Here is a 27,546-nt window from a genome sequence, read left to right on the forward strand (position 1 = left end):
CCTTTTTTCCCTAATATCTTATGGTAAAGGTTTTTGAAGAATCATATTTTAAGAACTTTTCCCCCTTCTTCCACATTAGTATCTTCAGATAATAAGAAACAGATTCCTAATGATGCTTCTGCTGGAAGTGAAAGAGACTCATCAGATATACCGCAAAATTTGTCACTACAAGATCATTATAGAATGTATTCACCCATAATATACCAAGCACTCTGTGAGCATGTGCAGACTCAAATGTCACTGATGAATAACTTGGCTTCAAAGAACCACCCTAAAGGAATTCCTACTGCACCTTGCCACACTGTGTCTGGTTCTGGTTAGTATGAATGACGTTTTAAAAAGCATGATTATAAGCTCTAATTAAGTTGCCTGGTAATTGTATAAGCAGTCTGAGATGTGAATGACTTTTTTTCCCCTTTTCCCTTTTAGAATCTCAGGCATCTCCATATTCTAATTATAGCTTATCCACCTCTACCCCAGTCCAGTTAACTCAGCAACCACCCTGCCCTCCAGTGGTTCATTCTGTGAGTATAGTTTATATACTATATAAGTAGTAATTTGCTTTTAGAAATTGTCATCTTGAGAGAGAATTGAATTTGCTGATTGTATCTTAATGCCCTAGGATGTAAAGACCAATTATTTTTTCAAGTTATTTTTTATTAGAAAGGTTTTATCTATTAATTGGGTGAGGGGGAAAGGGAAAGAGATTACTAGAAAAAAGAAATCACCCATACCTACCACCCAGGCATAATTGCTGTTAACACGTTGATAGAGCATGTTGCAGTTATTTAATTCTCTGTGTAGGTTTTGTTTTCTGGCTTTAATTTGTTAAGTTAGTTTTCTTTCAAATATACCATCATAATTAAATTTTATAGCACTTTATATACTGCTTTTTTTCACTTAACATTTTATGGTAATTTATCTTTTGTAAATTTTTAATAAGTTGTTAATACTCTATGTAGTGGATATACCATGGTCTTTGTAACTACTCAGCTATGGTTAGACATTTAAGGAAGTTTTTACCACTGTAACATTTCTCTAAATATATTTGTGCAAAAGCTTTTTCACCTTATTTTCTTACATTGTAATTTCCCAAAGTGGAATTTTATTTAATCCCAAAGTAAACTAATTTTTGATGCCTTTAAACCATGTGTGATGTTTGTAAATGATCTATTTTAGTCATGGCTTTATAATGTTCCCATAATGCAGAGTGAACTAATTAAGCTTTAAAAAGCTAGAATATTGTGCTGAGGGGAAATTCAGTTTATTTACTGGTAATCTATAACTCTATCCTGCAAATGTCATCTTCTAACATTTTTCGTTTGAGTTTATTATAGTTAATGCCTACAAGTCAGTGCTCACATTTTTGAAGGCTTAACTTGCTTTTTTCTTTCTTTAGGAAGTTCAGACTGATGGTGGCAACCAGTTTGCATCACAAGGTAGAACAATTCCTGTGAACTGTACTGATGATGTTCTAAGGAATTCCTTCAGTACAAGTCTTGGAGTTCCATGTAGCCTGCCCCAAACTGACAAACCAATTACTCCAACATTTCAGCAGCTGGGTCTTGCTAATGGAATTCTCCCACAACAAAGAGTTCTTAAGGAACTGGACCTACTAAAGTGTTTCCAAACATACACGAAACTGTTGCATTCTCATCCAGACAGTAAGACTTGCTGCAGCCCCACCCTATTACAGCCAGATTTCTTGGCTACTAATGAAGAAAAATATGTTAAAGAACAAATTGGAGAGGTCAGAAGTGAAAGAAAGGATTTAAACATACCCGTGCAAGATACAAGAATAAAGGATGTGCAGAATGCAAAAAATGTGAACCAGAGTGCTGAAAAAGTTAGAACTATCAAGTATTTGTTGGGAGAGCTCAAGGCCCTGGTAGCAGAACAAGGTAGATAAAGACTTTCTTTATAATTTCCTGTGGCATGTCATTTATTTTATTTTTTAAATAATTTTAGCATTAACTAATTAATTTTTTAAAATTTATTATTTTTTATGGCTGCATTGGGTCTTTCGTTGCTGTGCACGGGCTTCTTCTAGTTGCTACGAGCAGGGGCTACTCTTTGTTGCAGCGCGTGGGCTTCTCACTGCAGTGGCTTCTCATCGTGGAGCACAGGCTCTAGGCACATGGACTTCAGTAGTTGTGGTGCACATTCTCAGTAGTTGTGGCACGGGCCGTAGAGTGCAGGCTCAGTAGTTGTGGCACATGGGCTTAGTTGCTTTGCAGCATGTGGGATCTTCTGGACCAGGGATCAAACCATGTCCCCTGCATTGGCAGGCAGTTTCTTAACCACTGCACCATCAGGGAAGTCCCTGTGGCATGTCATTTAAATTCAGAATAACTGACATGGAGTTTGTGATATTTTCCATAGAACTATGTCTTGTGCTAATGAGGAAATGAATTTTGTCTGTTTTATTCTTATTTTTTAGGTTTTGCTCCCTCTTGTTTCCTGTGGATTTGAAATGTGCTAGGGAATATCAAACAGTCTTTTACTTGCAAGTGTGTATTCATTCTGCTTGATTCAAAGGACCTTGAAAAGATTCAGCCAGTTATAGAGATAAACTTTAAGGGGTTAGAGGACCCTAAACATGACTAACTCCCTAGAATACAATGATAATTTTTTCCTATTTTAAAAAGGTGCAGAAAATTTCCTCTCATCATTTATTTAATAACCAACTGTTATAATGTTTAACAAATCTCACTTTGAGAGGGAACCTAAAACTTTTTATGCCCTTTTAAATTCACTCTTGGGATTTTTTTAATTAAATCAAGAAAAATGTCTTGGGTGGAGTTAAGAGATATTTGAGCCAGGTCATATTCATGTTTTCATTATGGGTATATATTCTAAATAATGGCTTTCATCTGGAGTGAGTTACAGATTGGTCATCTAGAAAACACAGTAATTAATTGTGGAAGCACTGATTGAATACCTAATATTTGCAGGCTGACAAAAAAAGTACCAAATCTTAAAATTTATCTAAAGGATTGTAGCACTGTTGATCCAGTGGTTTAATATATTAAAATCTCTTGTGTTTTTAGACTTTAAGTTTATTACTGTTTTCTTAACCAAATACTTAATCATTGGTAACAATAATAATAGTAACAATATCATTTACTGAGCACTTACCATGTGCCCAGCACTGTGCTAAGTGTTTTATATGCATTATCTCGTTTAATCCTCACAGCAACCCTATGAGGTACTGTTATTGTCCCCATTTTACAGATGAGGAAACTGAGCCTTGCAGAACAGTATTTCATTTAATCCTCTCAGCAACCCCGTGAGGTACTGTTGTTATCTCCATTTAACTATGAAGAAACCTAGGCTTCAACAGTTAAGTAATTTGACTAAGGTACATTGCTAGAAAATGGTGGAGCCCAGGTCTCAGCCTCCAATGCTTACAAGTAAAACCCCTCTATGGAGGATTGGTAGAAGTCTGCTCTGTAATTGGGCACAGTTGCTTACTGTGTGCATGTAAACATCCCATCAGGGTGTTAAAATACTCACGGAGTTGAGTAAATTTTTGTAACTAGAATATACTTTACCTCTTTTAGGTATCAGACAGTTAATATATTTATCAAATGTTTTCAGTTCATAGAAAATTTGAATAGAAATGAGGGGACAAAAATAAAAGGACAAAAAGATCTAAAATCTACCTTCTACCTGTGGCTGTTTGCCATCTCCCAAACCATCCACTCCCCACAATTAATAACAAAAATGATAACTGCTTTTGATGCTACATCAAATGAAGTGTAGCTGATTATGTTAAACTACTTTATAAAATTAAATAATAAAAACCTTATCTTAGTAGACCTTTCCTCAATGTGTTGCCACATTGAATCACCTAAAGTGAGTTATTTGTTTATGCCAGGATCAAAGGTTATATTATAAATGTTAATACTGTAATTAATTATAGGAAACCCTTTAGCAATTATAGGAGTCTAATATAGTCTTTTGGTAAATGTGAACTAGGAGATATATATAAACCATCTTCCTACTAGACACTTTAACTGAAAAGATCACTGATATAATAATTCTGTGACTTAAGATTAATCTTTAGTTTACTGAACTTAATGTCTTTAGAATTCTTTTCAGTAAGGAAATGCAGGCAGCAGGAAAGAGGAAAACAGGATTTGTACAATAAATTCATAAATAACTGAGTTGAGTTTGTTTATAGCATGTATGTATATTTCTGAAATATTTTCTTTTTTAGTAATACATATGAATAATCTTATCCAAAAATAATTTATAATATTGTCTTTACTCATTTCTTCGGCCTTTTATAGAAGATTCAGAAATTCAGAGGTTGATTACAGAACTGGAGTTGTATATATCTCTGCTTCCAACAGTAAATGGAAACACAAATATTCAGGTTGAAATAGCACTGGCCATGCAACCACTAAGAAATGAAAATGCTCATTTACGCAGGTAAGAATTGCTCTTTGAATGTTTTTGTCTACATGCAAAGATGTCCTGTGGCCAGAACAAAAGTGCCTAATGAGATATCTAGGGCTTCATAAGGAAAATAGATATATACTGTCTTACTGTGTTTCTACTTTTTCTTCCCTGTTTTCCAGATATTGTTGGCATTGTCTAACTCTTCCGTTACTTCTGCCCACTAGTACATATTTTTTTACATCTGTTATCACTTGGTTGGTAGTGAATGGAGAGGAAAATGAACTACCTCAGACCAGTCTATCAGACCAGTCTAGGCCATACAGTAACAAGCTCCAAAATCTCAATGGCATAGCACAGCAGAAGTTTATTTCTCCCTCACACCAAGACCAGCATGGGTCATCTGAGGCTATCCTGTGACTCAGGATTTAGGTTGCCTCCATCTTAGGATCTACTGTCACAGTATATGTTTTTCAGGAAATAGAGAACATGGATATGGCAAACCAACTCTTACATGCCCTGGCCCAGAAGTATGATAGTCTCACTTCTACTTGTACTTTATAGGCTAAAATGAGGAATATGGCCCTGCCTAATATAAAGATCTGGGACATGAAATTTTCTCATACTTCCATATACTCCAAAGGAAAGGAGAACCTAATATGGGTGAGCACCAGTCGCCCCTCTACATTCAGACATAGGAAAAAACTCATTTAAATTCTTAGGTAATTTTTCTTTTGGCTATCTTAACTTATGTTGATATTATGGCCTTAATTTGTTTAGAAAAGATATAAACCAGTATCTAATCTTGAAATACAGAAATCATTTACACTTATCAATAATATCTTAACTTTGAACATTTCAGTGGTGATCACCAAGGCCCCTGCTCCAGTGTCTATCAGTACACTTTGCAGAGGATTGGAGGATACTTTCAGGTGCTTCTGCAGCACTGCAGTATGTGAGTGTGCCCTGAGAGGGCATTACAGTTGCGTGAGCTATAGGCATTGTACCAGATGGGAACTGCAAGGACCTGCATAAACATTTTAAAAAACTGGAAAGCAACAAAATAGGATTCCTAGTTGGAGGATAGCTTACATTCATGAACCTGGACGCTGCAAAGGCACGACAGCTAGTGAGATTTACTCGTTTAGGATTATTTCTCTAAAGATCATTAGTTTTTAGATACCGTGGTATATGGTGGGGTTGCTGGTTTAAATTCTAATAATACTGTCTTTAGTCCTGACCTAAGGGATCCCTATAATAGCATTAGTTTTTCAAAAGCAAGACCAAGTATAAATAATAATAATGGTAATAGCCAGTACTACTACTAACATTTATTGAATGTTTCTTATATGCCAGGCCATAAGACATAATATAATATGTGCCATATATTATCCTTTATATGTCATCTCTTTAAATTCTTACAGCAGTTCTGTGAGGTAGGTATTATGATATTTTTATTCAGATGAGGAAACCAAGGCACAGAGAGGTTATGTAACTTAACCCAAGGTCACATACCTAAGATGTAACAGAGACAAGACTCAAACCTGGGCAGTTTGATTTTAGAGTGCATTGATCTTAATTTCTATGCTTCTGCATTGCTTCTGCTAGGAAGTAGAGACTAACTTATTTATGCTTCAGTATTTATGTGTATTTTGTGGAACAAAAGAACATACTGTAATCCATTTAAAATAAACACATATGGGCTTCCCTGGTGGCGCAGTGGTTGAGAATCCGCCTGCCGATGCAGGGGACACGGGTTTGTGCCCCGGTCCAGGAGGATCCCACATGCCGCGGAGCGGCTGGGTCCGTGAGCCATGGACGCTGAGCCTGTGCGTCCGGAGCCTGCGCTCCGCAATGGGAGAGGCCACAACAGTGAGAGGCCCGCGTACCACACACAAAAAAATAAATAAAATAAAATAAAATAAAATAAACACATATGTTTTTAAAGGTATGACTATCAAATAATTAGTTTCTTAAACAAACATACTAAAACTTAGTCTCCAGATATTATCTATTTTAACATTGTGACCATGGGAAATATCAGTAGTTATTATTTATTTATATTCCTTAGAACATTTTAAAATTGCTTTAGGAGCTAATTTATAAGCCACTTAAAAAAATGAGAATACTTTATTGGTCACTGCTTGTTGTTAATTTTTTTTAAAGTTATTAGTGTAATGTCTCACCTAATTCTTCAGACTTGGCATCAGAGCTTTTTGGCTGTGTCCTTAGAGGACAAAGATTAAATAGCATGCTACTGCCATTGTTTACCTGACCTAAAATTGAAATTATTGAAAAATGAGGAATTTGTCAGATACTCTTTTTAGCAGAATGAGATTTCCAGCACAAGTATAGGAATTTTTTTGCCTCTTTGGTAATCTTTATTTGGAAAGAAACATCCATAATCTCCATTACAAATGAAAGTTGGAATGCATAGGCTTATTCAAAAGTGTTTTTCAGCTTTTTCAATCAAAAAAATTTTTTTCTTTCTTTTTTGGGCATTTTGAAACTTCCTGTTCCTTTATGGCCAGAAAACTAATCTTTCAGGACTTTCTTGGTGTTTATTGCCATCTTGTGGCTTAAAAAAAAAAAGAATTAGGTGCATTATTTCTTTGGCATTTGGGTCTGGGCAGTTTTTATGTGAGACTCCTGACACAGTGCTCAACATTTAGCCTTCCTGGTCCCTACCCATAAAATGTCTGTCGTGCCCTATTCACTGTGACCACCAAAAGGCCTGGCACTTTCCAAACTTGCCTGGATGAGGGCTGTGGGGGTTCCAGTTCAGCTAGAGAGGGACTTTAATATTCAAAGGGCAACTTAGAATTCATGACCATTTCCTGATATTGTACTCAAATATGAGACCATTGTGTACCCACACAGAACAAAAGCTGAAGTGGACGTCAATGGGAGGAGCTGGAGTGTGGCCTTCAGTCTTTTGGCCTGATAATTTGACATATGGTAACATAATTCTTCCAGATGGAAGTTACTAGAGGAAGAATAGATTGTTTGCTATTATTTCACTTTTTTTTTTAGCTTTTTATTTAGTTTTTGAATTTTTGAATTTTTTTTTATACAGCAGTTTTTATTAGTTATCTACTTTATACATATTAGTGTATATATGTCAATCCCAGTCTCCCAATTAATCACACCACCACCACCAACCCCTGCCACTTTCCCTCCTTGCTGTCCATACGTTTGTGCTCTACATCTGTGTCTCTATTTCTGCCCTGCAAACCAGTTCATCTGTACCATTTTTTAGGTTCCCCATATATGCGTTAATATACAATATTTGTTTTTCTCTTTCTGACTTACTTCACTCTGAATGACAGTCTCTAGATCCATCCATGTCTCTACACATCACCCAGTTTCATTCCTTTTTATGGCTGAGATTCCATTGTATATATGTACCACATCTTTATCCGTTTGTCTGTCGATGGGCATTTAGGTTGCTTCCATGTCCTGGCTATTGTAAATAGTGCTGCAGTGAACATTGGGGTGTATGTCTCTGTTTGATTTCTGCTTTTCTCTGGGTATATGCCCAGTAGTGGGATTGCTGGGTCATATAGTAATTCTATTTTTAGCTTTTTAAGGAAACTCCATACAGTTCTCCATAGTGGCTATATCAATTTACATTCCCACCAACAGTGCAATTGGGTTCCCTTTTCTCCACACCCTCTCAGGCATTTATTGTTTGTAGATTTTTTGACAATAGCCATTCTGACTGGTGTGAGGTGATACCTCATTGAAGTTTTGATTTGCATTTCTCTAATAATTAGTGATGTTGAGCAGCTTTTCATGTGCTTCTTGGCCATCTGTATGTGTTCTTTGGAGAAATGTCTATTTAGGTCTTCTGTGCATTTTTGGATTGGGTCATTTGTTTCTTTAATATTGAGCTGCATGAGCTGTTTATATATTTTGGAGATTAATCCTTTGTCCGTTGATTCATTTGCAAATATTTTCTCCTATTGTGAGGGTTGTCTTTTCATCTTGCTTGTAGTTTCCTTTGCTTTTCAAAAGGTTTTACATTTCATTAGGTCCCATTTTTAAATTTTTGTTTATTTTTGTTTTTATTTCCATTACTCTAGGAGGTGGAACAAAAAAGATCTTGCTGTGATTTATGTCAAAGAGTGTTCTTCCTATGTTTTTCTCTAAGAGTTTTATAGTGTCCAGTCTTACATTTAGGTCTCTAATCCATTTTGAGTTTATTTTCCTGTATGGTGTTAGGGAGTGTTCTAATTTCATTCTTTTACATGTAGCTGTCTAGTTTTCCCAGCACCACTTATTGAAGAGACTGTCTTTTCTCCATTGTATATCCTTGCCTCCTTTGTCATAGATTAGTTGACCATAGGTGCGTGGGTTTATCTCTGGGCTTTCTATCCTATTCCATTGATCTATATTTCTGTTTTATTGCCAGTACTATATTGTCTTGATTATTGTAGCTTTGTATTATAGTCTGAAGTCAGGGAGTCCGATTCCTCCAGCTCCCTTTTTTTCCCTCAAGACCGCTTTTGCTATTTGGGGTCTTTTGTGTCTACATACAAATTTTAAGATTTTTTGTTCTAGTTCTATAAAAAATGCCACAGGTAATTTGATAGGGATTACATTAAATCTGTAGATTGCTTTGGGTAGTATAGTCATTTTCACAGTATTGATTCTTCCAATCCAAGAATATAATATATCTCTTCATCTGTGTCATCTTTGATTTCCTTCAGCAGTGTCTTATAGTTTTCTGAGTATAGGTCTTTTACCACCTTAGGTAGGTGTATTCCTAGGTATTTTGTTCTTTTTGTTGCAATGGTGAATGGGATTGTTTCCTTAATTTCTCTTTCTGATCTTTCATTGTTAGTGCATAGGAATGCAAGAGATTTCTGTGCATTAATTTTGTATCCTGCAACTTTACCAAATTCATTGATCAGCTATAGTAGTTTTCTGGTGGCATCTTTAGGATTCTCTATGTATATATAGTATCATGTCATCTGCAATCAGTGACAGTTTAACTTCCTCTTTTCTAGTTTGTATTCCTTTATTTCTTTTTCTTCTCTAATTGCCGTGACTAGGACTTCCAAAGCTATGTTGAATGATAGTGATGAGAGTGGACATCCTTGTCTTGTTCCTGATCTTAGAGGAAATGGTTTCAGTTTTTCACCATTGAGAATGATGTTTGTTTTGGGTTTGTCATGTATGGCCTTTATTATGTTGAGGTAGGTTCCCTCTATGCCCACTTTCTGGAGAGTTTTTATCATAAACAGGTGTTGAATTTTGTCAAAAGCTTTTTCTGCATCTATTGAGATGATCATATGGTTTTTATTCTTCAGTTTCTTAATATGGTGTATCACATTGATTGATTTGCATATATTGAAGAATCCTTGCATCTCTGGGATAAATCCTACTTGATTATGGTGTATGATCCTTTTAATGTGCTGTTGGATTCTGTTTGCTAGTATTTTGTTAAGGATTTTTGTACCTATATTCATGAGTGATATTGGTAGGTAATTTTCTTTCTTTGTAGTATCTTTGTCTGGTTTTGGTATCAGGGTGATGGTAGCCTCATAGAATGAGTTTGGGAGTGTTCCTTCCTCTGCAATTTTTTGGAAGAGTTTGAGAAGAATGGTTGTTAGCTGTCCTCTAAATGTTTGACAGAATTCACCTGTGAAGCCATCTGGTCCTGGACTTTTGTTTGTTGGAAGATTTTTAATCACAGTTTCAATTTCATTACTTGTTATGGGTCTGTTCATATTTTCTATTTCTTCCTGGTTCAGTCTTGTAAGTTTATACCTTTCTAAGAATTTGTCCATTTCTTCCAGGTTGTCCATTTTATTGGCATAGAGTTGCTTGTAGTAGTATCTTATGATGCTTTGTATTTCTGCGGTGTCAGTTGTAACTTCTCCTTTTTCTTTTCTAATTTTATTGATTTGAGTCCTTTCCCTATTTTTCTTGATGAGTCTGGCTAATGGTTTATCAATTTTGTTTATCTTCTCAAAGAACCAGGTTTTAGTTTTATTGGTCTTTGCTGTCATTTTCTTTGTTTCTATTTCATTATTTCTGCTCTGATCTTTATGATTTCTTTCCTCCTACTAACTTTGGGTTTTGTTTGTTCTTCTTTCTCTAGTTTCTTTAGGTGTAAGGTTAGATTGTTTATTTGAGATGTTTCTTGTTTCTTGAGGTAGGATTGTATTGCTATAAACCTCCCTCTTAGAACTGCTTTTTCTGCATCCCATAGGTTTTGGCTTGTCGTGTTTTCATTGTCAGTTGTCTCTAGGAATTTTTTAATTTCCTCTTTGATATCTTCAGTGATCTCTTGGTTATTTAGTAATGTATTGTTTAGCCTCCATGTGTTTGTGTTTTTTACGTTTTTTTCCCCCTGTAATTGATTTCTAATCTCATAGTGTTGTGGTCAGAAAAGAGGCTTGGTATGATTTCAATTTTCTTAATTTTACTGAGGCTTGATTTGTTACCCAAGATGTGATTTATCCTGGAAAATATTCCTTGTTCACTTGAGAAGAAAGTGTAATATGCTGTTTTTGGATGGAATGTCCTATTGTGTCATTTAAAGCTTGTGTTTCCTTATTAATTTTCTGTCTGGATGATCTGTCCATTGGTGTAAGTGAGGTGTTAAAAGTCCCCCACTATTATTGTGTTACTGTCAATTTCCTCTTTTATAGCTGTTAGCAGTTACCTTATATATTGAGGTCCTCCTATGTTGGGTGCATATATATTTATAATTGTTATATCTTCTTCTTGGATTGATCCCTTGATCATTATGTAGTGTCCTTCCTTGTCTCTTGTAACATTCTTTATTTTAAAGTCTATTTTATCTGATATGAGTATTGCTACTCCAGCTTTCTTTTGATTTCCATTGGCATGGAATATCTTTTTCCATCCTGTCACTTTCAGTCTGTATGTGTCCCTAGGTCTGAAGTGGGTCTCTTATAGACAGCATATATATGGGTCTTGTTTTTGTATCCATTCAGCCAGTCTGCATCTTTTGGTTGGAGCATTTAGTCCACTCACGTTTAAGGTAATTATCAATATTTATGTTCCTGTTACCATTTTCTTAATTGATTTGGGTTTGTTTTTGTAGGTCCTTTTCTTCTGTTGTGTTTCCCACTTAGAGAAGTTCCTTTAACATTTGTTGTAGAGATGGTTTGGTGGTGCTGAATTCTCTTAGCTTTTGCTTGTCTGTAAAGCTTTTGATTTCTCCATCGACTCTGAATGAGATCCTTGCCCGGTACAGTAATCTTGGTTGTAGGTTCTTCTCTTTCATCACTTTAAATATGTCATGCCAGTCCCTTCCGGCTTGTAGAGTTTCTGCTGAGAAATCAGCTGTTAACCTTATGAGAGTTCCGTTGTATGTTATTTGTCATTTTTCCCTTGTGGTTTTCAGTAAGTTTTCTTTGTTTTTAATTTTTGTCAATTTGATTACTATGTGTCTTGGCGTGTTTCTCCTTGGGTTTATCCTGCCTGGGACTCTCTGAGCTTCCTGGACTTGGGTGGCTATTTCCTTTCCCATGTTAGGGAAGTTTTCGACTATAATGTCTAAAAATATTTTCTTGGGTCCTTTCTCTCTCTCTTCTCCTTCTGGGACCCCAATAATGCAAATGTTGTTGCGTTTAATGTTGTCCCAGAGGTCTCTTAGGTCGTCTTCATTTCTTTTCATTCTTTTCTCTTTATTCTCTTCTGTGACAGTGAATTCCACCATTCTGTCTTCCAGGTCACTTATCCATTCTTCTGCCTCAGTTATTCTGCTATTGATTCCTTCTAGTGTAGTTTTCATTTCAGTTATTGTATTGTTCATGTCTGTTTGTTCTTTAATTCTTCTAGGTCTTTGTTAAACATTTCTTGCGTCTTTGATCTTTGCCTCCATTCTTTTTCCGAGGCCCTGGGTCATCTTCGCTATTATTATTCTGAATTCTTTTTCTGGAAGGTTGCCTATCTCCACTTCGTTTAGTTGTTTTTCTGGGGTTTTATCTTGTTCCTTCATGTGGTACATAGACCTCTGCCTTTTCATCTTGTCTGTCTTTCTGTGAATGTGGTTTTTGTTCCACAGGCTGCAGGATTGTAGTTCTTCTTGCTTCTGCTGTCGGCCCTCTGGTGGATGAGGCTATCTAAAAGGCTTGTGCAAGTTTCCTAATGTGAGGGACTGGTGGTGGGTAGTTGGCTGTTGCTCTGGTAGGCAGAGCTCAGTAAACCTTTTATCCACTTGTCTGCTGATGGGTGGGGCTGGGTCCCCTCCCTGTTGGTTGTTTGGCCTGAGGCGATACAACACTGGAGCCTACCAGGGCTCTTTGGTGGGGCTAATGGCGGACTCTGGGAGGGCTCACGCCAAGGAGTACTTCCCAGAACTTCTGCTGCCAGTGTCCTTGTCCTCTCAGTGAGACACAGCCACCCACCGCCTCTGCAGGAGACCTTCCAACAGTAGCAGGTAGGTCTGGTTCAGTCTCCTCTGGGGTCACTGCTCCTTCCCCTGGGTCCCGTTGCACACACAACTTTGTGTGTGTCCTCCAGGAGTGGAGTCTCTGTTTCCCTCAGTCCTGTCAAAGTCCTGCAGTCTCTGTTTCCCTAAGTCCTGTCAAAGTCCTGCAATCAAATCCCACTAGCGTTCAAAGTCAGATTCTCTAGGAATTCCTCCTCCCATTGCTAGATCCCGATGTTGGGAATCCTGACATGGGGCTTGGAACCTTCACTCCAGTGGGTGGACTTCTGTGGTATAAGTGTTCTTCAGTTTGTGAGTCACCCACCCAGCAGTTATGGGATTTAATTTTATTGTGATTGCACCCCTCCTACCGTGTTAATTGTGGCTTCTCCTTTGTCTTTGGATGCGGGATATCTTTTTTGGTGAGTTCCAGTGTCTTCCTGTCGATGATTGTTCAGCAGTTATTTGTGATTCCAGTGCTCTTGCAAGAGGGAGTGAGAGCACATCATTCTACTCTGCCATCTTGAACCAATCTGTCACTTTATTTTTGAGTTAGAAAATGTAATGGGAGAGCCAGTTAGTTAAGAATTAGATATGCTGGATGTATCATTTAGACTATCTGGAGACATGTATGGTATGATCCAGGATAGCAACAGACTTTTGAGTTATTCACTGACCACATTTTTATTGAGCGTTTACTACAGGTCTGGCACTGTGTAGACACTGGAGACAATAATAATTAAAAGCAAGTGATTTGTTGTCAGCGTGTTAAGTGGTAAATTCCCCAAGAAAGTATAGAGTGTGAACAAAGCCAAAGGGGACTTGCTGGGGAATAACAGCTTTTTAAGGAAAGAATACAGGAAGAGGAGCCTGTGAAAGAAACCCAAGAAGGAGCAAGTAGAGCAGGATCAGGAAAACTAGGAGAGAGTAATACCACAAAAGCTGTGGAAAGAAAGAATTTACGGAAGGGGAGAGATGTTTGTATAACATTCAAAATAAACAAATTGACAAAAGGGACAAAGATAGGTCAAGAATAAATATCACAAGACAGATCACCCGAAGAAAACCCAGGAAAATTTGAAATGGTATTTTATAGTTTCAAGGAAATTAAATATAATAGAGTCTCTTTTAGAAGCAGGAAGACAGAGATTGAAAAGAGAGAGTGCTTAAAGAAGAAAAGACAGTAAGAGGAGAAGAAAAGTGGATTAGGTGACCTTGGAAAAATAAAAAAGCTAAAGATTACAGAAATGAAAGCCCTGTTAGAAACAAATAACACCAAACAAACATCAAGTCAGGGATATTGTATTCCATTAGAACCTAAGCAGGGGACTTTCCTGGTGGTTCAGTGGTAACGAATCCGCCTTCCAATGCAGGGGACATGGGTTCAATCCAGTGGGGAACTAAGATCCCACACACTGCGGGGCAACTAAGCCCCCATGACACAGCTACTGAGCTCTCACGTCTCAACAAGAGAGCCCGCATGCCGCTATCTAGAGTCCACACTCTCTGGAGCCTGCATGCCACAACTAGAGAGAAAACCTGCACGCCCCAACTAGAGAAAACCCGCACGCCACAACTAGAGAGAAGCCCACGCACCACAACAAAGACCCCACGTACCGCAATGAAAGATCCCGCACGCCTCAATGAAGACCCCACGTGCTGCAAGTAAGACCTAATGCAGCCAGAAAAATAAAGGAAAAAAAAAGTAACTAAGCAATATGAAGGCTGAATTTTGCTGTTTTGTTGGTTTTTGTGTTTTGCTTTCCCCCCCAAATATTTCTGTTTCAGTTGCTACTAAATTCATAGTTCACTGTCTTCTGTAAGCCTTATTTCTCTTTACAAACCCCTTAAATATTTTTTATTAATTTATTTTTATTGTGGTAAAATATATGACATAATATTTATTTTTTAACTACTTGTAAGTGTACATTGCATTAAATGCATTCACAATACTGTGTACCCATGACCACTGTTTGTACATAAAACTTTTTCATCCTCAACATAAACCCTGTGCCCACTAAAAGTAACTCCCCTTCTCCCTTCCCCCCAGCCCCTGATAACCTCTATGCTCTTTTTTGTCTCAGTGAATTTGAGAAGGCTGAATTTTTGTCTTTTATGTTTGCTGCTGTATTTCTAGTGCCGAGAATTGTGCCTAAAACTCATTCTAATAAATACTTGTTAAATGACTGAATGCGTGGTGGATAAGCTTCAAGAAATCATACAAAAAGAATAGAAAAAGATTGATCTAAAAATTATTATTAAGAACATGATATACATGGAAGAGAAACAGAAGAGATGCAAAATTGGCATAGTGTTCCTGCAAAAGAGAAGAGAATGAATAGATTAGAGACAATATTAAAAGATAGATAAATAAATAATCTAAAGATCTGTGTGAATCAAAAGTGATTCAGTTATGTATATACATTCTTTTTCATATTATTTTCCATTATGGAAAGTGAACTCAAATATAATACATAATACTTTTAAATAGCATGTGTAACATTATCCATTATCCATTTTTAAAAGACTTTTATTATCATGTATCATTTTTATAGAACAATCATTTTTTAAAATGATTGTTTTTTTAAAAGCCCGGCCCCAAAAACTGGGAATGAGAGGGAAGAGAGTAGCTAGTGGTACGATTAGGTTGGAGGGAATGTTTTCCTAAATATGGGAGCAGTTTTATTATGCTTCTCAGCTCAGGCCCATGAACTATAAAAGAGAAGAGGAGAGAAGAATCTGACCAGGGACATACAGAATTGTCAAGCAAAGCTTCTGTCACACACTTGGTGTGTACAAGGACCTGCTGTTTTTCTGGAAAATATCTGAAGAAGCATTCCAGTTGGAGTTATGGGTTGCCAGTCTATGTTGCCTTTTCTAAATCTGCCCTCTTTGTTGTAAAGGAGAAACCTTTTCAGAAAAGCTGAATTTTATTAAAACAAAAATGAGATCATGTTATACTATTGATCTGTAGCTTGTTTTTTTTCACTATATAATGTCTCTTGGAAATCTTTCCATGACAGTCTCTTTATTTATTTATTTTTAATAAATTTATTTTTATTTTTGGCTGCGTTGGGTCTTCGTTGCTGTGTGGGGCCTTTCTCTAGTTGCAGCAAGCGGGGGCTACTCTTCGTTGCTGTGCGCAGGCTTCTCATTGCAGTGGCTTCTCGTTGCGGAGTACAGGCTCTAGGTGTGCGGGCTTCCATAGTTGTGGCATGCGGGCTCAGTAGTTTTGTCTTGCAGGCTCTAGAGCGCAGGCTCAGTAGTTGTGGTACAGGGGCTTAGTTGCTCCACATGTGGGATCTTCCCGGACCAGGGCTCAAACCCATGTCCCCTGCATTGGCAGGTGGATTCTTAACCACTGCACAGGGAAGCCAGTCTCTTTTTTTAAATACCTGTGTATTAGTATTTCATAGTATGGATATATCATAATTTATGTAGCATTTTGTTTCCAACTTCTATTAAATACTGCTGTTGAGAACATCCTTATATATATCTATAAGATTATGGATGATTTTGCACACATACAACTATTTCTGAGGCTAGATAACTTAGAGCTGGAATTATTTTGTCACAGATTGTGGACATTTTACATTTGTTGGATAATGCCAAATTGACATCCAAAATGGTTACACCAGTAGACTCCCACCAATTGAGTTAATTCCTTTCCCTATACCGTCACCAACAAAAAGTGTTATTTCCTTTCATTTTTGTCAATCCTGTGGCCATAAACTATCTCCTGTTTTAAATTTGCATTTCTTCATATTAGTGAGTGAGGCTGAGCATTTTTCATATGCTTATTGGCCATTTCTATTTCTTATGTGAATTCCTCATTCTTAGCGTTTGTCCCATTTTATTGCCCTTCTTCCTGATTTGTAGGAGTTCTTAAATGTTACAGACTCTTTGTCTGTTATATTTTGATGTAGTTAAATCCATCATTTTTTTCCTTGGTGGTTGCTGGATTTTGAGTCTTGCTTAGGAATGCCCTTCCCACTTTTTAAGATTATGTAGATTTCCACCTAAAACTTGTATAGTTAAGTTTTGTTCATTTTTATATTTTATGTTTAGCTCTTTAATCCATTCTGAATTAATACATACAAATGATGTGAGGGTAGGATCTATAATTTTAGATTTCATAACAATAATACTTTAATGTTGATTATTTCCAGTTAAGTAATTCTGGAAAGATAACAGAGATACCATTTTTTAAAGTATTAACTTCTTATAAGTAAACACTTCCTTTTGTATGTTTCTATTTGTGAAGCAGCTACATATTGTGAAGTTCACTGTGGGAAAGAGTTGCTGCTTATTAGCACTCTCTTTACTTAAGCCATTAACTTTTACATCTAATAAATTAGTAGAAGCATAAATTTGTGTTTTCCAATTTTTACAGGGCATGACACGCCAAGCAGATAGATGTCTGATAGCATTCGGTCCCTGTAGGTATTCTGGTTCATAGTTATGACAGATCTTTTAAAAAGTAGATAATTACTACAGTAATGAAAATACTTCCTGGGAAGGAAGACAGAAGAAGAAAATAGCAAGAGGAGATAGAAATGAAAGAAATAGAAACAAACAACGAAATCACTGAAAAGAGAACAAAAAAAGGAAGGAGAAAAATAAATTAACCGTTTTTTTTTTTTTAACATCTTTATTGGAGTATAATTGTTTTACAATAGTGTGTTAGTTTTTCCTTTACAACAAACTGAATCAGTTATACATATACATATGTTCCCATATCTCTTACCTCTTGCATCACCCTCTCTCCCACCCTCCCTATCCCACCCCTCTAGGTGGTCACAAAGCACAGAGGTGATCTCCCTGTGCTATGCGGCAGCTTCCCACTAGCTATCTAATTTACATTTGATAGTGTATATATGTCCCTGCCACTCTCTCACTTCGTCACAGCCCACCCTTCCCCCTCCCCATATTCTCAAGTTCATGCTCGAGTAAGTCTGTGTTTTATTCCCGTCCTACCACTAATCTCTTCATGACATTTTTTTCCCTTAGAGTCCATATATATGTGTTAGCATACGGTATTTGTTTTTCTCCTTCTGACTTACTTCACTCTGTATGACAGACTCCAGGTCCATCCACCTCATTATAAATAACTCAGTTTCATTTCTTTTTATGGCTGAGTAATATTCCATTGTATATATGTGCCACATCTTCTTTATCCATTCATCTGTTGATGGACACTTAGGTTACTTCCATGTCCTGGCTATTGTAAATAGAGCTGCAATGAACATTTTGGTACATGAGTCTTTCTGAATTATGGTTTTCTCAGGGTATATGCCCAGTAGTGGGATTGCTGGGTCGTATGATAGTTCTATTTGTAGTTTTTTAAGGAACCTCCATACTGTTCTCCATAGCGGCTGTATCAATTTACATTCCCACCAGCAGTGCAAGAGGGTTCCCTTTTCTCCACACCCTCTCCAGCATTTATTGTTTCTAGAGTTTTTGATGATGGCCAATCTGACCAGTGTGAGATGATATCTCATTGTAGTTTTGATTTGCATTTCTCTAATGATTAATGATGTTGAGCATTCTTTCATGTGTTTGTTGGCAATCTGTATATCTTCTTTGGAGAAATGTCTATTTAGTTCTTCTGCCCATTTTTGGATTGGGTTGTTTGTTTTTTTGTTATTGAGCTGCATGAGTTGCTTATAAATTTTGGAAATTAATCCTTTGTCAGTTGCTTCATTTGCAAATATTTTCTCCCATTCTGAGGGTTGTCTTTTGGTCTTGTTTATGGTATCCTTTGCTGTGCAAAAGCTTTTAAGTTTCATTAGGTTCCATTTGTTTATTTGTGTTTTTATTTCCATTTCTCTAGGAGATGGGTCAAAAAGGATCTTGCTGTGATTTATGTCATATAGTGTTCTGCCTATGTTTTCCTCTAAGAGTTTGATAGTGTCTGGCCTTACATTTAGGTCTTTAACCCATTTTGAGTTTATTTTTGTGTGTGGTGTTAGGGATTGTTCTAATTTCATACTTTTACATGTAGCTGTCCAGTTTTCCCAGCACCACTTATTGAAGAGGCTGTCTTTTCTCCACTGTATATCCTTCCCTCCTTTATCAAAGATAAGGTGACCATATGTGTGTGGGTTTATCTCTGGGCTCTCTATCCTGTTCCATTGATCTATATTTCTGTTTTTGTGCCAGTACCATATTGTCTTGATTACTGTAGCCTTGTAGTAGAGTCTGAAGTCAGGGAGCCTAATTCCTCCAGCTCCATTTCTCGTTCTCAAGATTGCTTTGGCTATTCGGGGTCTTTTGTGTTTCCATACAAATTGTGAAATTTTTTGTTCTAGTTCTGTAAAAAATGCCAGTGGTAATTTGATAGGGATTGCATTGAATCGGTAGATTGCTTTGGGTAGTATAGTCATTTTCACAATGTTGATTCTTCCAATCCAAGAACATGGTATATTTCTCCACCTATTTGTATCATCTTTAATTTCTTTCATCAGTGTCTTATAGTTTTCTGCATACAAGTCTTTTGTCTCCTTAGGTAGGTTTATTCCTAGATATTTTATTCTTTTTGTTGCAATGGTAAATGGGAGTGTTTTCTTAATTTCACTCTCAGATTTTTCATCATTAGTGTATAAGAATGCCAGAGATTTCTGTGCATTAATTTTGTATCCTGCAACTTTACCAAATTCATTGATTAGCTCTAGTAGTTTTCTGGTAGCATCCTTAGGATTCTCTATGTATAGTATCATGTCATCTGCAAACAGTGACAGCTTTACTTCTTCTTTTCCTATTTGGATTCCTTTTATTTCTTTTTCTTCTCTGATTGCTGTGGATAGAACTTCCAAAACTATGTTGAATAACAGTGGTGAGAGTGGGCAACCTTGTCTTGTTCCTGATCTTAGTGGAAATGGTTTCAGTTTTTCACCATTGAGAACGATGCTAGCTGTGGGTTTGTCATATATGGCCTTTATTATGTTGAGGAAAGTTCCCTGTATGCCTACTTTCTGCAGGGTTTTTATCATAAATGAGTGTTGAATTTTGTCAAAAGCTTTCTCTGCATCTATTGAGATGATCGTATGGTTTTTCTCCTTCAGTTTGTTGATATGGTGTATCACGTTGATTGATTTGCGTATATTGAAGAATCCTTGCATTCCTGGGATAAACCCCACTTGATCATGGTGTATGATCCTTTTAATGTGCTGTTGGATTCTGTTTGCTAATATTTTGTTGAGGATTTTTGCATCTATGTTCATCAGTGATATTGGCCTGTAGTTTTCTTTCTTTGTGACGTCTTTGTCTGGTTTTGGTATCAGGGTGATGTTGGCCTCATAGAATGAGTTTGGGAGTGTTCCTCCCTCTGCTATCTGTTGGAAGAGTTTGAGAAGGATAGGTGTTAGCTCTTCTCTAAATGTTTGATAGAATTCGCCTGTGAAGCCATCTGGTCCTGGGCTTTTGTTTGCTGGAAGATTTTTAATTACAGTTTCAATTTCAGTGCTTGTGATTGGTCTGTTCATATTTTCTATTTCTTCCTGGTTCAGTCTCGGCAGGTTGTGCATTTCTAAGAATTTGTCCATTTCTTCCAGGTTGTCCATTTTATTGGCATAGAGTTGCTTGTAGTAATCTCTAATAATCTTTTGTATTTCTGCAGTGTCAGTTGTTACATCTCCTTTTTCATTTCTAATTCTATTGATTTGAGTCTTCTCCCTTTTATTCTTGATGAGTCTGGCTAATGGTTTATCAATTTTATTTATCTTCTCAAAGAACCAGCTTTTAGTTTTATTGATCTTTGCTATTGTTTCCTTCACTTCTTTTTCATTTATTTCTGATCTGATCTTTATGATTTCTTTCCTTCTGCTAAATTTGGGGTTTTTTTGTTCTTCTTTCTCTAATTGCTTTAAGTGCAAAGTTAGGTTGTTTATTCGAGATGTTTCCTGTTTCTTAAGGTATGATTGTATTGCTATAAACTTGCCTCTTAGAACTGCTTTTGCTGTATCCCATAGGTTTTGGGTCGTTGTGTCTCCATTGTCATTTGTTTCTAAGTATTTTTTGATTTCCTCCTTGATTTCTTCAGTGATCACTTTGTTATTAAGTAGTGTATTTTTTAGCCTCCATGTGTTTGTATTTTTTACAGATCTTTTCCTGTAATTGATATCTAGTCTCATAGCGTTGTGGTCGGAAAAGATACTTGATACGATTTCAATTTTCTTATATTTGCCAAGGCTAGATTTGTGACCCAATATATGATCAATCCTGGAGAATGTTCCATGAGCACTTGAGAAAAATGTATATTCTGTTGTTTTTGGATGGAATGTCCTATAAATATCAATTAAGTCCATCTTGTGTAATGTATCATTTAAAGCTTGTGTTTCCTTATTTATTTTCATTTTGGATGATCTGTCCATTGGTGAAAGTGGGGTGTTAAAGTCCCCCATTATAATTGTGTTACTGTCGATTTCCCCTTTTAAGGCTGTTAGTATTTGCCTTATGTATTGAGGTGCTCCTATGTTGGGTGCATAAATATTTACAATTGTTATATCTTCTTCATGGATCGATTCCTTGATCATTATGTACTGTCCTTCTTTGTCTCTTGTAATAGTCTTTATTTTAAAGTCTATTTTGTCTGATATGAGAATTGCTACTCCAGCTTTCTTCTGATTTCCATTTGCATGGAATATCTTTTTCCATCCCCTTACTTTCAGTCTGTATGCGTCCCTAGGTCTGAAGTGGGTCTCTTGTAGACAGCATATATATGGGTCTTGTTTTTGTATCCATTCAGCCAGTCTGTGTCTTTTGGTGGGAGCATTTAATCCATTTACATTTAAGGTAATTATCGATATGTATGTTCCTATTACCATTTACTTAATTGTTTCGGGTTGTTCTTGTAGGTCTTTTCCTTCTCTTGTGTTTCTTGCCTAGAGAAGTTCCTTTAGGATTTGTTGTAGAGCTGGTTTGGTGGTGCTGAACTCTCTCAGCTTTTGCTTGTCTGTAAAGGTTTTAATTTCTCCATCAAATCTGAATGAGATCCTTGCTGGGTAGAGTAATCTTGGTTGTAGGTTTTTTTCCTTCATCACTTTAAATATGTCCTGCCACTCCCTTCTGGCTTGTAGAGTTTCTGCTGAAAGATCAGATGTTAACCTTATGGGGATTCCCTTGTGTGTTATTTGTTGTTTTTCCCTTGCTGCTTTTAATATGTTTTCTTTGTATTTAATTTTTTTTTTTTTTTTTTTTTTTTTTTTTTTTTTTTTTTTTTTTGGCGGTATGCGGGCCTCTCACTGTTGTGGCCTCTCCCGTTGCGGACGGAGCACAGGCTCCGGACGCGCAGGCCCAGCGGCCATGGCTCACGGGCCTAGCTGCTCCGCGGCATGTGGGATCTTCCCGGACCAGGGCACGAACCCGTGTCTCCTGCATCGGCAGGCGGATTCTCAACCACTGCGCCACCAGGGAAGCCCTGTATTTAATTTTTGACAGTTTGATTATTATGTGTCTTGGCGTGTTTCTCTTTGGGTTTATCCTGTATGGAACTCTCTGTGCTTCCTGGACTTGATTGACTATTTCCTTTCCTATATTAGGGAAGTTTTCAACTATAATCTCTTCAAATATTTTCTCAGTCCCTTTCGTTTTCTCTTCTTCTTCTGGGACCCCTATAATTCGAATGTTGGTGCGTTTAATGTCCCAGAGGTCTCTGAGACTGTCCTCAGTTCTTTTCATTCTTTTTTCTTTCTTCTGCTCTGCAGTAGTTATTTCCACTATTTTATCTTCCAGGTCACTTATCCGTCCTTCTGCCTCAGTTATTCTGCTATTGATCCCATCTAGAGTATTTTTCATTTCAGTTATTGTGTTGCTCATCGTTTCTTGCTTCCTCTTTATTTCTTCTAGGTCCCTGTTAACTGTTTCTTGCAAATTGTCTATTCTATTTCCAAGATTTTGCATCATCTTCACCATCATTATTCTAAATTCTCTTTCAGGTAGATTGGCTATTACCTCTTCATCTGTTAGTTCTGGTGTGTTTTTATCTTGCTCCTTCATCTGTTGTGTGTTTTTCTGTCTTCTCATTTCGCTTATCTTACTGTGTTTGGGGTCTCCTTTTTGCACGCTGCAGGTTCGTAGTTCCCGTTGTTTTTGGTGGCTGTCCCCAGTGGCTAAGGTTGGTTCAGTGGGTTGAGTAGATTCCCTGGTTGGGGGGACTAGTGCCTCTGTTCTGGTGGATGAGGCTGGATCTTGTCTTTCTGGTGGGCAGGTCCTCGTCTGGTGGTGTGTTTGGGGATGTTGGTAACCTTATTATGATTTTAGGCAGCCTCTCTGCTAATGGATGGGGCTGTAGACCTGTCTTGCTCTTTGTTGGGGATAGGGTGTCCAGCACTGTTCTTTGCTGGTCCTTGAGTGAAGCTGGGTCTTGGTGTTGAGATGGAGGTCTCTGGGAGATTTTCGCCGTCTGATATTACGTGGAGCTGGGAGGTCTCTTGTGGACTAGTGTCTTGAGGTTGGTTCTCCCACCTCAGGGACACCGCCCTGGTGCCTGGCTGGGGCGCCAAGAACCTTTAATCCACACGGCTCAAAATAAAAGGTAGAAAAAATAGAAAGGAAAGAAAAGGAAGGAAGGAGTGAGGGAGGGAAGGAAGGAAGAAAGGAAGGAAGAAATGAAGGAAGGGAGCAAGAAAGGAAGGAAGGAAGGTGCAGAGGAAGAAAGGGAGGAAGGAAGAGAGGAAGGGAGGAAGGAAGGAAGAAAGGAGGGAAGAAAGGAAGGAAGAAAGGAAGAAAGGGAGAAGACAGAGTAGTATAAAGTATAGTTATTAAAATAAAAAATAATTATTAAGAAGAAAAATTTCCTTTAAAAATAAAAAAAAAAAAAAACAGAAAAATGGGTCGGTCTAACCCTAGGACAAATGGTGAAAGCAAAGCTATACAGACAAAATCTCACACAGCAGCACACACATACACACTCACAAAAAGAAAAAAAAGGGGGGAAATAATAGTATATCTTGCTCCCAAAGTCCACCTCCTCAACTTGGGATGATTCGTTGTCTATTCAGGTTTTCAACAGATGCAGGGCACTTAAAGTTGATTGTGGAGCTTTAATCCGCCGCTTCTGAGGCTGCTGGGAGAGACCTCCCCCTCTCCTCTCTGTTCGCACAGCTCCTGGGGTTCAGCTTTGGACTTGGTCCCGCCTCTGCGTGTAGGTTGTCCGAGGGCGACTGCCCTTCGCTCAGACAGGACGATGTTAAAGGAGCAGTTGATTCGGGGGCTCCAGCTCACTCAGGCTGGGGGGAGGGAGTGGCACGGGGGCGGGGCAAGTCCGCGGCGGCAGAGGCCGACGTGACGCTGCACAGGCCCAAGGCGCACCGTGCGTTCTCCCGGGGAAGCTGTCCCTGGATCCCGGGACCCCGGCAGTGGCGGACTGCACGGGCTCCCGGGAGGGCCGGTGTGGAGAGTGACCTGTGCTCACACACAGGCCTCTTGGTGGTGGCAGCAGCAACCCCAGCGTCCGACACCCGTCTCTACTGTCCATGCCGACAGCCGCGGCTCGCGCCCGTCTCTGGAGTTCCTCTCCGCGGTGCTCTTAATCCCCTCACCTCACACCCGAGGAAGCAAAGAGGCAAGAAAAAGTCTCTTGTCTCTTCGGCAGCTCCGCGCCCGCTTCTGGGGCTCCTTTAAGCGGCGCACTTAATCCCCTCTCCTCGCGCCCACGCAGCAAAGAGGGAGGAAAAGGTCTCTTGCCTCTTCGGCAGCTCCAGACTTCTCCCGAACTCCCTCCCGGCCAGCCGTGGCGCACTAGCCCCCTTCAAGCTGTTTTCACTCCGCCAACTCCAGACCTTTCCCTGGGATCCGACTGAAGCCCGAGCCTCAGCTCCCGGCCCCGCCCGCCCCGGCGGGTGAGCAGACAAGCCTCTCCGGCTGGTGAGTGCCAGTCAGCACCGATCCTCTGCGGGAATCTCTCCGCTTTGCCCTCCGCACCCCTGTGGCTGAGCTGTCCTCCGCGGCTCCGGAGCTTCCCCCTCCGGCGCCCGCAGTCTTTGCCCGCGAAGGGGCTTCTAGTGTGTGGGAGTCTTTCCTCCTTCACGGCTCCCTCCCACTGGCGTAGGTCCCGTCCCTATTCTTTTGTCCCTGTTTATTCTTTTTTCTTTTGCCCTACCCAGATATGTGGGGAGTTTCTTGCCTTTTTGGAGGTCTGAGGTCTTCTGCCAGCGTTCGGTGGGTGTTCTATAGGAGAAGTTCCACGTGTAGATGTATTTCCGATGTCTCTGTGAGGAGGAAGGAGATCTCCGCGTCTTACTCTTCCGCCATCTTTAAGCCGTCCCCAAATTAACCGTTTTCTAGTGAGGGGTGGTTTTATGCTATCCCAGACAATCTTTTAAAAGTTATCTCAGGCCTTCTAATAATAGCAGTAGTGTGGTTTTGTTGCTTTATTTGGTTTTTGTCTTATGTTTGGGGGATAAGATGGAGTTCTGCTGTTCTAGCCACTATTTGTGTTGTCTATTTTAATAGGCTGTCAAATGTACACTGTTAAATGAGCTTGGAATTCTTGTATTCATGTTTCTTCATTATTTCATTTAGGCAACTGAGAATTTTGAACCAGCAATTTAGAGAACGAGAAAAAACTCAAAAGTCATCTGGTTCTCTGGAATGCAACCTTGAATGTAGGTAAAAGAACTTAAGAACTGATGGTAAATTTTTTGTGGCTCTGGAGATGTTGATAAATAATTGAACTTTCTTAATTACTTTGTGTTAAGTGGACTTTTTGTTAAGAATCAACATTTTAAAAGTAAGAATAATACTCATTAAAATTTAAAATAGTGCAGAGGGCTTCCCTGGTGGTGCAGTGGTTGAGAATCCACCTGCCAATGCAGGGAACCACGGGGTCGTGCCCCGATCCGGTCCGGGAGGATCCCACGTGCCGGGGAGCAGCTGGGCCCGTGAGCCATGGTTGCTGGGCCTGCGCATCTGGAGCCTGTGCTCCGCAACGGGAGAGGCCACAACAGTGAGAGGCCCGCGTACCACAAAAAATAAAATAAAATAGTGCAGAAACACAAAAATAAAAGATTCGTGCTGTGATTTCCCGATAATATACCTATTTTTTTTAATTAATTTATTTATTTATATTTGGCTGCATTGGGTCTTTGTTGCTGCGCACAGGCTTTCTCTAGTTGTGGCAAGCAGAGGCTACTCTTTGTTGTGGTGCACAGGCTTCTCATTGTGGCGGCTTCTCTTGTTGCAGAGCACGGGTTCTAGGAGTGCAGGCTTCAGTAGTTGTGGCACGAGGGCTCAGTAGTTGTGGCTCACAGGCTCTAGAGCACAGGCTCAGTAGTTGTGGCCCATGGGCTTAGTTGCTCTGTGGCATGTGGGACCTTCCCAGACCAGGGCTCGAACCCGTGTCCCCTGCATTGGCAGGTGAATTCTTAACCACTGTGCCACCAGGGAAGTCCCAATACCTCTATTTTTTTTTAAAAAAAGACTATATTTCCTTTCACATATCTCCTGTTCATATATAATTGATTTATTTCACAAATACTTCATATCTACTAACAGATGGGCATAATAGAACTATATATGTACTTCTTTTGTGAAAATGAGATTACTCTGTATATACTCCTGCAGCTTGTATTTATTCACTTAATATGTAGTGGACATTTTTCTCTATCAAAATACATAAATATGTTTCTTTTTGTTTAAGAACTGTGTAGATATTCTGTTTATGTAGTTCTGTCATAATGTATTTAAAGTCCTCTGCCGATAGATATCTAGGTACTTTCCCCATTTTCCCAGTACAAATAATCCTGCAATGAAAATCCTTGTACATATGTCTTTGTGCACATGTGTGACTGTTTTTGTAGATTATAGCCATAGAATTTCTAAGTAAAAGGGTATATACTGTTGCAGTTTTGACAGATATTGCCAAGTTGTCCTTATGGATCATAGAGCTTAAAGTAAAAGAAAAGAAAGAAAAAACAACTAATAGTACTAGAGGAAAAGATAAGAACTTTTTTTGTATTCTTAGGAACTTTTCCTAAGCCCAACAAAAACTCACCTGCTACAAAGGAAAGAATGATAAAGCATGTCCCAGAAATCTTTTTCATTTTATGCACAACAAAATTATAAATACATTCAAAAAGCATCAACAAAATGGGGAAATTTTGTGTGCATGATATGACAGAGGCTTGATTTTCCTAATATATAAAAATATCTCTTACAAAGAAATTTTAGAAATATGAGCACCCAACAGAACACGCACTTCATAAATGCATTCAACTTCACCAGAGTAATTTTGGAAAAGATCACTCTGGTTCCATTATGAATAAACCATGGGGATGGGTGGGAGAGAGGAGGCCAAGATGGAAAGTGAGGAGATCAGTGGTTGCCATTCTAAGCAGCCTATCTCTTTTTATTCTCTACCATTTCCCTTCTTGTTGCCTTGAGAGCATGTATTACTATTCATAATTACTTGTTTGCTATCAGCTCCATGAGAGCAGGAACCATGTCTCTGTTGTTCACCAGTGTATGCCCAGATTCCACTTCACTCAAGGCTGCAACTGTTAAATGAAGGGTGCCATTTTAAAGCCATTAGAAAGAATGTGATAGATCTGTGTGCTGATACATAACAATCTTATGGAGGGGGGAAAGGGAAGGTTAGAAACTATGGGTATAGTATGATTCATTTATGCTTAAATATATGTTATATGCAAAAGTATTTTTGAGAAGGATATCAAAGTTAATATTGCTTGCTTCTTGGAGAGTGGAGGTGGGGTGGGAAGGGAGACTTTTCA

General features: G+C 38.4%; 1 protein-coding gene across 3 annotated transcripts in view; it reads left to right on the top strand.

The window, feature by feature from the left end:
* The window catches only part of CCDC14 (coiled-coil domain containing 14), a 52,586-nt gene that overhangs the window by 16,624 nt on the left and 8,416 nt on the right, over positions 1 to 27,546 (top strand). For all 3 annotated transcript variants that reach the window (XM_059064367.2, XM_059064368.2, XM_067035347.1), the window contains 5 exons: positions 80 to 316; positions 430 to 524; positions 1,400 to 1,901; positions 4,296 to 4,437; positions 25,340 to 25,422. In XM_059064367.2, the coding sequence (XP_058920350.1) occupies positions 80 to 316; positions 430 to 524; positions 1,400 to 1,901; positions 4,296 to 4,437; positions 25,340 to 25,422 (1,059 nt within the window). The remainder of the gene's footprint in view (positions 1 to 79; positions 317 to 429; positions 525 to 1,399; positions 1,902 to 4,295; positions 4,438 to 25,339; positions 25,423 to 27,546) is intronic.

Source organism: Kogia breviceps, chromosome 5, assembly GCF_026419965.1.
Source record: "Kogia breviceps isolate mKogBre1 chromosome 5, mKogBre1 haplotype 1, whole genome shotgun sequence".
In the NCBI taxonomy this organism is placed as follows: domain Eukaryota; kingdom Metazoa; phylum Chordata; class Mammalia; order Artiodactyla; family Physeteridae; genus Kogia; species Kogia breviceps.